The sequence below is a fragment of the Poecilia latipinna genome, unplaced genomic scaffold (genome assembly GCF_001443285.1).
Source record: "Poecilia latipinna isolate Pla-1442-1.1 unplaced genomic scaffold, P_latipinna-1.0 Scaffold593, whole genome shotgun sequence".
In the NCBI taxonomy this organism is placed as follows: domain Eukaryota; kingdom Metazoa; phylum Chordata; class Actinopteri; order Cyprinodontiformes; family Poeciliidae; genus Poecilia; species Poecilia latipinna.
This window is the reverse complement of record NW_015113209.1, coordinates 28041-37393: the sequence shown is the minus strand read 5'-3', so window position 1 is coordinate 37393 and position 9353 is coordinate 28041. Positions and strand designations below refer to the sequence as shown.

The following is a 9353-nucleotide window of genomic DNA, read 5'->3' as shown; positions in this document are numbered from 1 at the left end:
CCATCTGTGAAATATTACTACCTGTAGCGTAGCAGCGGTTCAACGCAACACGCAAACTTCCCCATTCACTCAGTGCGTTATAGTTCCACATCGCTGAGGATTTGTTGCTGCGCATTTGCGCAGAATGAAGGAAAGAGGAGAACAGCTGCACAGGCAGGCTGCGAAATGAGATGCAGGTGATCGGTTTGCGTGATCGGCAATAAGAGACCGTGATCAGAGATCACCGATCATACACTTTTTCACGGAAATCGGCCGATTATGATCGGTGGCCGATCGATCGGCACACCTCTAACTCATATCATTCAAATATTTTCCGAGTTGAGATGGAAGATGATGCTTACCGATCTGTCTAGAAACAAGTCAGAAGAGGCCTCTGACCAAAGACTGTTGCTGTATGACAGACTGGTGACATGCTGGCAGCTCAAATTACTTAAAAATTGCTGCTCAGACGCTCCAGCCAGCAAGACTGAGCAAACATTTCAGTCTGTGTGTTAAACTGGTAGATGCATACTGCAAAATTACTTGAGGAAGCTGGATTCAGATGCACTCCACACGTTTCAGAGATTAATTGGTAAAAAAAAAAAAGGTTGGAAACTCATTCATGAACCATGAATCATTTTGCAAAAATGCATCAGAATCTTTGGTTGTAGAAGCTGAACAAACTCTACATTCTTAATGCGGCTTGTACATCTCAGGCACTGAAGCAGTTTTTGGTTGTTTTTTTTGCTGACATTTCTGAAATCAAATCACTCTGCAGGCACACCACTCAGCGGAGTTTGCTGCGTATGACATGACTGACATGCCAACACGACGATGCACTGCTGTCTTTGTACCTGGATCAAAAATTGCTGATCCTGTCATACATATTTACGTGGGCGAGTTACAAAAACCCCCAACGGATAAGACAGCTGTGGAAAAATTGTTCCTACTTGAAGTCTTGACAGATGACTGATGTAAAATAACCCATCAGAAACATGGCAGCAGGTTTAACTTAGAACATGCACTGTTAGAAGAAATGACGCACTGATAGACAGCGTTAAAAAATGTGCAAATATTTATTTCCATTGTGGTCCTCAAGGAAAGGAAAGGAACAAAATAACATCCATTAGAGCAAAAACAGTCAGCATGGGCTAAATGTAGCACCGGCTGGGTGTTCAAAGGCACCTGCGTCTTCTTCATGTGGCTCCACTGAAGTTCTGTTAATTTAGGAAGTCTCACTGAGATCAAGATCCCTCAGAAAAAAACCCAAATAAACTCAGTGAATCCTTGTTTTAGTTGCCAGGATTTTGTCTGAAAGAGCTGGACTCTGTGAAGTGTGTCAGTGAGATGGAAATAAACTGGACACCAGAAACGTCAGTAGATTCTGTTGGGTTTTTGTGTGAGAAAAAAACACAAAGTAGCAAATAACTGGGAACTGGAAGGACTATGATATATGGTTTTCAATATTTTTAAAGCTAAAAGTTACACAAAATCTTACCAAGTGTTTTTGGTCTAGTTTCTAGTGCAAATATCCTCGTACACTTGAAATAAGACAAAACTAATAAGTCACTTTTCAGCAAGATACAGGCGCTTAAATCAATTTATATATATATATTTTTGACATCAGTCCTGTCAACAGATCCACCTACCTGAGCTGGAGACCCCTGCAGCTTCTCCAGAGTTCCCTTGAGCCTCTTGGGTACTTTTCCAATAAATTTTGATCAGTCTCATGAAAGCCCAGCAAAATACTTAACATTTTGTAGCTGTAGCAAGGTTCGGGAGGCTCGAAGAGCTACCGCAGTTTGCGATTCATCATATTGGCCCTTTGCACGTGACGTCACTATCTTTGAAACTCGGCCCGCTTCTCCATGACGGACGTCAAAACAATCTGCAAAGCCTGTCAAAAAAACAAACAAAAAAAACCCACATCTGGTAGCCTAATATCGCTTTCATTTAGCATTAAAAATTGTCATAGGGTTCTGCGCGGTCGGCGGCACAAACAGACAAGGATACAAACCAAACTTTTCATTTTATTGTATAACTTTTAATGAGGGAGGTTACGGCAGCGATAGATAACAGTCGTCAATCATAATGACTGGCAGCCCTCCGTGTAACTGCGGACTGCCAGTAATCTTCTTACTAAGAAGATTAACGTTCATATACTTTAAGTAAGTATGATTAGAAACGTATCAAATATTGCTTTATGGCAAAGGTACGAGTCTAACCACCAGTAACCAAGGAAATAGTGCCCCATGGTGATGTAGCCTAGCATGTACTGAAAAAACTGGTTAGTGTCGTCTTATATTTCCAATGCTGCTCCGGTTTAAGGAGAACCGCAGTTTATGACATAGTGATGTAAATTTTGTGGTGTGAATTCAGGCAAAGTCGGTAATTTGATGAACATGTCAGGGGGCAGGAGCTACGGGTCACTTTCTAAGCTAGCTGTTTCTGGCTTCTGTAAATCCCGCCGTCTATGAGCCCCAACCAGGTGTGTTACGTTCACAGATAAATTAGCTCGACTCGAAAAAGAAGAAGTTATTAAGAAACCTGCAAAAACAACTTGGGAAAACAACGTCTCAATACTCCCGTCCCTCGCTTCCAACGTCCATCATGGCGCTTCGAATGATTAAGGGACGTAATTGCAAAGGGTCAGTAGTGACCACTAGAAGGTCTTTTTCTGTCCAGAGCTCCAGACCACAACTGAAACAACCCGATGTCATGAAAACGGCTGCCAACCAGTCCACACTTTAAAACTTCCTTCAAACCTAATAGAGAGCGCTAAGGACATCTGTCATGGATTCTTTATTGAGCCATGACAAACAATCGTGGCAGTGAGCGGTAAACACGCGCTGCCAGAGCTTTCCCCGGCTCTGTAAAGAGATTGTCAAGCTGTTCTAATCCCATCAAGAGAGTACTGAACAAATCCCTCACAGCTCCGTCCCACTCATCCGCACACGCTTCCAACAGGCTGATTATATATGCACAACAACAACAAAAAAAACTCGCTTAATTTCTGAGGAACTTCCAGACGTCACCTTTCATATCAGCTGGCTCTTCCTCTGTCGCTGACGCAGTGGCGCCCTCGTCTGGTTAGAGCTCGAAACGCATTAGTTCTCAGAGAACGACTGGAACGAGATGAGTCCTGTTGGAAAATGAAAAGTTACGATAGTTTTCAGTCAGAACCGCTGCGTCATGTCTGCTTTAGAGATGCATCGCTGTTTTTATGGTTTTCTCGTGTAGATGGAAGTATTTTTTGGTCATGAGGTCATATTTTAGTCTGCTTCATTTACATCAAACCAGTTACACTTCGCAAGTCAACTTCAGGCCGAGTCACACTGGGAGGAAGCAAATTAAAATCTTACAATAGAAATGTTGACTGTAACACAAAGTTATAGTGATAGATGTATGACATCTCTCTGACTTTGATTCATCCAGATATACTGTTAATGTATTAACTTGTCTACATACCTTTTCATAAAAGTGACCTATATTTAGTTTTTATTGCTCAGAATCAACAAAATATGTTTTTTTTTTAAATCGACAGCTTTTTTTTTTTTTTTTAAAGTCACAATGTAAAGCTCTTTTAACAAAGCACACCTGCAAAATCCTTTTAATGTTCTGGGTCTAATATGATATACACATTCCTTTAAAAAAAATTACTCATTTAATTAAAGATTTACAATGTAGTTTATTGTTGAAAAGATTTTTTAAATCAATATTTTTTTTAAAAATCTGTATTTTTTATTCATCTTTTTTTGTCCTTCTTTCCCCCTAATTTTTTGGGGTGCACAAGTAATTTTGATTCAACAATTTTGGGGAATTAGAACATAGGCTATGAAGTTGTGAATATAATCCTTAACTTGATCTAATCGGAGTGGAAAAAGTTGTAGTGCTAATAAATATGCATAGCCTCTTGATTTCATTTTCATCAATATCACATAAGCTCATTGATTAGAAGGAAAATGTATCCTTCAAACTGATTTTTCAGCAAATTTTGACACTGATGAAAACTTCATACATTAATATATATAAGCGCATTGTCCATTATTTTAACAGTTTTCATGGGATTAAATTGATGTTTTGAAATTGGCATTTAAGCACAAATCTAGATCAAATGGAGGATAATTAAAAAATATTGTTACTTTTAACTTGTTGAACTGAATACACACTTTGTGTTCATGACCTTGACTGGAGAATTCTAGGGTTTGCTTTGAAATTCTGTCCCTCTGAAGCTGAAACAATGAGATATGAATGAATACTAGATTCCTTTTGGGCATGATAATGATACTGTGCCCTAAATACACCCCACTGTGTTGATGTCATGGTGGTGTCTTGCAGATGAACACTGAACAAATGTCCCAATTCTGCATCCTGATATGCACCAGCAGGAAGAAAAACAACAACCATGATGAACTATAATAAGGATTAAGTTGTTAATGTGCTGGCTCCGGTTGGACAACAACTTCAGATATGCTCCAACATTTGCATCCATATTTGCTTCTGTAAACTCTGAGCTCTTCTTTTTATGGTAGTTGGCAAAACACTGAGAACACTGATGTTACTGCGTCTGATGGCCGAGCTGCCGAAGGGTTCTGGAAGGTCATGGACCATTACTGGAGCAAACCCCGGAGCGGACTCTCCCTCTCTGCTGCTTCTGAGACCAGCCAGGCCAGTGAGCAGACTCCTTGGCCTGTAGCCGCCGGTATTTAAAGCGAACTGTGAGCTGGGATAAAACCTCCCAGAGTCAGTGTGAGGCGAGAAACTCGCCCTGACCCTGGCACCTTGAGATGCACGGCCTGATGGGACTTTTCTTGCAGGTGCTTGAGCGTACATCTGCATCATGACAGAACTACATGGACTCAGAGCAACTGGACCGTACTAGAAGGTTGGTGAGGCAGTCCTCTGGCTCTTGGATTTTGATTCAATTTTGTTCTTCACTAGTTTCCCTGAGCCTTGGACTGGTTGAGGCAGAGCTTGTCTGAAGCTATTGGAGGAAAACCTCTGACCAGAACTGCTCTTCACTGCAGGGTTAGTTTTGAAGCTGCTGGTCTGGACTGGACTTGAAGAGGAGAAGCCTTGTCCGAGTTGGTTCTGGAAACTGCTGCTGAATTTTCTTAGTCTGTCATCTGGTAGAGAGAAGCCAGAATGTGTGTTGCTGTTCTGGGGTCTCAGTGCTACAAGACAAAGTTGCATAGAATGTGTTTGTAAGTTAAGTGAAGTGAATGTACTATTCCTGCCCCAACCCTGTTTTGTTTTGTTTTAAACAATCCTTACCTTCTTCAACCTAGAAGCCACCACCAAGCTCTATTTGAACTAAGTAAATCAGCAAGATTCTGTTTAAGAAAAAAATATATTAAATATCAGAGACATTGAACACTTCCATAAATGCAGCTGCAGAAACTCACTGCATGGAGTTTCTGCTGCACGCACTTCAGATGGTAGCAAAAGCAACCCAACTCTGGAGAAGCTGCTTGCTCTGTATGTGAAGCAGTGAGTTGGTGTTAATTGCTGCTTTCAGCCAATCACTGCTTGATGAACTGATTGTCTGCAGGTGTTGGAGTCACACAGCTCATCCCAGTCATCTGATTAGTTGATTTCCTGTCATGTTATTCTCACCACAACATGGTGACAGTTTTAACAAATATGTAAAAATAAAAACATTGTTTATAAAAGTTGCATACTACAGCTTTAACTTTAGTTTCCAAGTGTCCAAATCATTTAGAGTATAAAAGTTGTACTTTTCACAAGGTGATGCAGTCAATTCTTGGAGTTACTTTAAAAAAAGAGCTTACTTCACAGCTAAACATAACAGAATGAATTTCTGACCAAAACTAAATAATATCAGTCAATGTTGCAGAAAACAGACTAAAATTCTCATGTTTTCAGGACAACATGCATCGTTGGCCCAGGTTTTGAATCAAAAAACAAAGACTGTAAAACTACCTTAGATATCTTTGATTTCATCTGTGGAGGATTTCTGGGATGTTTTCAGTAGAAACTGATACAGCATCTCTTCAATGAACCCTGCTATCTTATATATTGAATTTCTTTTAAGAATCCCATCTTGATTCTTAAATGTAATATTAACTTTATTTCCTCTGTTGAGAGGGAATCAATGAACTTCATGAGGGGTTGCTTTAGCTTGTGCCCTGAGGTCGGTTTGTTTTTTTTTTAATCCGGTTCAAGTAAATATTACATGTAAGAAATCCACTGTGCTAAAATAAGGGTTTCTCTGGTGATTGCAAAATACTGCACAGTGCAGTGTTAGTACTGCTGTCTTGCAGCAAGATGATCCTTGGTTTTAGCCTTTTCCAAACAGTCCAGAGCCATGCATACATACTGGGTAACTGACCTCCAGTCTGAGTGAGTGAATGCTAAATTTTTGTCCTTTGTACTCAGCTTTTTGAACATTGAAGATAGTGACTTTTATAGCTGCTCCCTAAAAATAGTGTTATTGCTTCAAAACTGACTTCACTCTTGGTACTATTATCTATTAGACATCTCAAAATACAAACTGGTTCCACCGAGTTCTGCTAGTGACCCAAGTTTTTGATTCAGATGTGTTTGAGCAAATGGAATAAAATACTTGTGGTACATTTGATTCTTAGAGACTACTGTATGAGAAGCACCTGAAATACTGCGTCCTATAAAGTGTCTTTGCTCCTAAAGTGGTTTGATCTTAAACTTTAACTGGAATTTAAAAGTAAAACACACACAAGAGCTTAAAAAAATAAACAAAAAAACATTTGTTTTATTTCAGCACACTATTTTTAAAATTCAAGACACTAGGTTTAGCGTCTATAGGGCAGCTTCAACTTAGACCATTCAGAGGCTGGATGAACACTGGGGAGGTCAGGATTGGACGCCGCTGCCCTCTGTGGTCGTGGTGGTGTGTCGATCCAATATGGCTTCTGGACTGGACCTTGGTACGACATCTTCCTGCTCCAGTCATATCCTGAATGGCTGCTTGTTTGTTCAGGTTTGTAAAACGGTACCCTCTGTGGAGGCCGATAGACCTGCTGTTGCTTCTGGACACGTACCGCCTCCTGCTCAGTAGGTCTTTTCAGCCGTCTGATGGCCGAGCCGCCGAAGGGTTCTGGAAGGTCATAGACCACTATTGGAGCAAACCTCAGAGCGGACTCTCTCTCTCTGGGAGCAGCCAGGCCAGTGAGCAGACTCCTCGGCCTGTACCCTCTGGTATTTAGAGCGAACTGTGGGCTGGGATAAAACCTCCCAGCTGCAGCGTGAGGCAAGAAACTCCTGATGTTTTCACCTTGAGATGCACGGCCTGAAGGAACTTTTCTTGCACGACCCTGAGCAGACGTCTGCATCCGAATAGAACTATGTGGACCAGGACCAACCAGACTGAACAAGGTGGCTGATGAGCCCTTTTTCCCATAAGAGGAAGGGTCCATGTAGGAAGCTGGGCTGAAGGGGTAGCCTTCCCTTTCGCTCACCCTTCGACTCTGCTCAGCAAGCAAAGTGCTCTGGCTCTTGGGTTTTGACCCAACGGTGTTCTTCACCAGCCTGAAGAACACCGTTGGAACCGGTTGAGAGCGGGATTGTGTTAGGCCACTGGTGGAGGGCTTCCTATCGTAACCACTTTTCACTGCTGGCTTAGTGTTGAAGTTACTGGTCTGGACCTGCACTGAGGAAGGAGAGAAGAAGCCTCGTTTGAGTTGGTTCTGGAAATCGCTGCTGAATTTTCTCTGTATGCCATCTGGTGGAGGGAAGCCAGAGTTTGTGTTCTCCGGTCTCTGTGCTGCAGGACAGAGAGACAAATTCCATTTAGAGAGATGGAGAGAGTTGGGGCAAAATGTGACTGATTTGCAATTCTTACCGTCTTTAGGCCAAGAACAACCAGCAAGTTCTGCTTGAACTAAGCAAATCAGCAAGATCCTGTTCAGGGAATAATCATTGAAGAAATTAATACCAAAACAAAAACTTTCATCTGTAAACCTTGATTAGAAGGGAAAAAAATAGCTCACTTACCCAAAACCAAGTCCACAAGTCATTTCCATGCCTCTTCAGTCTGGTCACAGCAAAAGCAGCCCAACTCCCTAGCAGCTACTTGCTCTGCATGTACGCAGCAGTGAGTTGGTATTTATTGCAGCCTTGAGCCAATCACAGCGTGTTGTACTGATTATCTACAGTTGCTGCGGTGGTGGAGTCACACAGCTCATCTCCTCTGATTTATGTTTTCTTGTCTTCCTCTGCACTGATGATTAAATACGTCAAAAAAATAATATATGAATCATAAAAATTGTGGCATTTTCTACAATTAGTTTGGAGAATAAAGAAGCAAAGAAGAGAAATGTTTAACTGCTGCATCATGCCAGCCACATATAATCAAAATAAATATACACACATCATGACATGCATGTTTGTCACCTAGATGCACTGTTATCGCTGTCAGTCAACCTCGCACATGTGCTTTTTAATGTGCTATTGGCAGAGAAACAATTCACTGTTACAGGAAAACCATTTATCCACTGACATCGGTGGTCATGCTAACTAGCTTTAGCATTCACAGCAGGCTCTCCTAGCTGCAAAGTAGCAGAGAGAGCTACTCTCTGCTACATTAAAAAAAGAAGTAGCAGTAGTGGGGGGAGAAGAGCATGAGGACTGCTACACAGAGGGTGATTGACAGCACTAAGACCCTCCTCTTGGCTTTGATTGGTTATTAATAGTTAGCTTGATTTTTTTTCACAGATTATCTGTCTAATGCCGTACTGTCACAACATGGTAACAGTTTCAACATATGTGAAAAATAAAAAATATGAGCTACTTGCTATATCTTTAAAGTACAGTCTCAGAATATTTAAGATAATAAATCTTAAATATCAAGATTTAATAAAAGATACATCAACAACAAAGGTGGCACCCTGCTGCCATTTTCTCCACATTTTTGACCCATTTTAAATTTACCTTAAAGAATTAGATCAGAGTTCAGTTCTTTTCCAAGGTGATTCCTCAGTGACGGTGCAGAGTAAGAGGAGGCTGCTGTCCCTAAATCTGCACAAACTGAGTGACGACATCCTGGGTTCGGGTGACACACAGGAAGAGAAATGTGAGGGCAACAAGCCAAGAATTGATTTAGAAATAAAAATGTACCACTGAGAAACTGTATGTGAACGAGATGGCCATTTAACTACAGCTGTTTATATCCAGTGATAAACCCTAGTGCCTTTAATGAGTCTAATAAGCAGAGGCAATATTTCACAGTATCATGTCCTGGATGACAGCATCAGTTTTTGGCAAGCACTGCTGATCCATCTCTTTTGCTTTTGCCACTCCTCTTTAAATCTCTGCCTGGCTGAACGGTTAAAACACTGAGAAGAGAAATACATTAGTATGAAAAATGTTTGTCACAC

General features: G+C 41.1%; 1 protein-coding gene and 1 long non-coding RNA gene across 2 annotated transcripts; both read right to left on the bottom strand.

Moving 5' to 3' along the window:
* Window positions 1-1036: 1036 nt before the first annotated feature.
* On the bottom strand, window positions 1037-5554 carry LOC106953613 (uncharacterized). The gene is made up of 6 exons (XR_001426231.1): window positions 5385-5554; window positions 5254-5312; window positions 3015-3121; window positions 1629-1876; window positions 1478-1520; window positions 1037-1363 (listed from the first exon to the last, which is right to left on the bottom strand). It is a non-coding gene; the product is annotated as an uncharacterized LOC106953613 (long non-coding RNA).
* Window positions 5555-6703: 1149 nt separating this feature from the next.
* Window positions 6704-8073, bottom strand: LOC106953612 (uncharacterized). The gene is made up of 3 exons (XM_015042509.1): window positions 7972-8073; window positions 7820-7878; window positions 6704-7741 (listed from the first exon to the last, which is right to left on the bottom strand). Exons 1-3 carry the CDS (start codon window positions 7998-8000, stop codon window positions 6771-6773), a joined length of 1059 nt encoding a protein of 352 aa, XP_014897995.1. The 5' UTR covers window positions 8001-8073; the 3' UTR covers window positions 6704-6770.
* Between the last annotated feature and the right edge of the window lie 1280 nt (window positions 8074-9353).

Bases quoted from the DNA above. Each gene is read 5' to 3' on its own strand.
- LOC106953612 (XM_015042509.1), bottom strand. From the start codon at position 8,000: ATGGAAATGACTTGTGGACTTGGTTTTGG. The intron at 7,879-7,971 runs GTAAGTGAGCTA...TTCCCTGAACAG, and splicing joins ACTTGTGGACTTGGTTTTGG to GATCTTGCTGATTTGCTTAG. The intron at 7,742-7,819 runs GTAAGAATTGCA...TCTGTCCTGCAG, and splicing joins TTGTTCTTGGCCTAAAGACG to CACAGAGACCGGAGAACACA.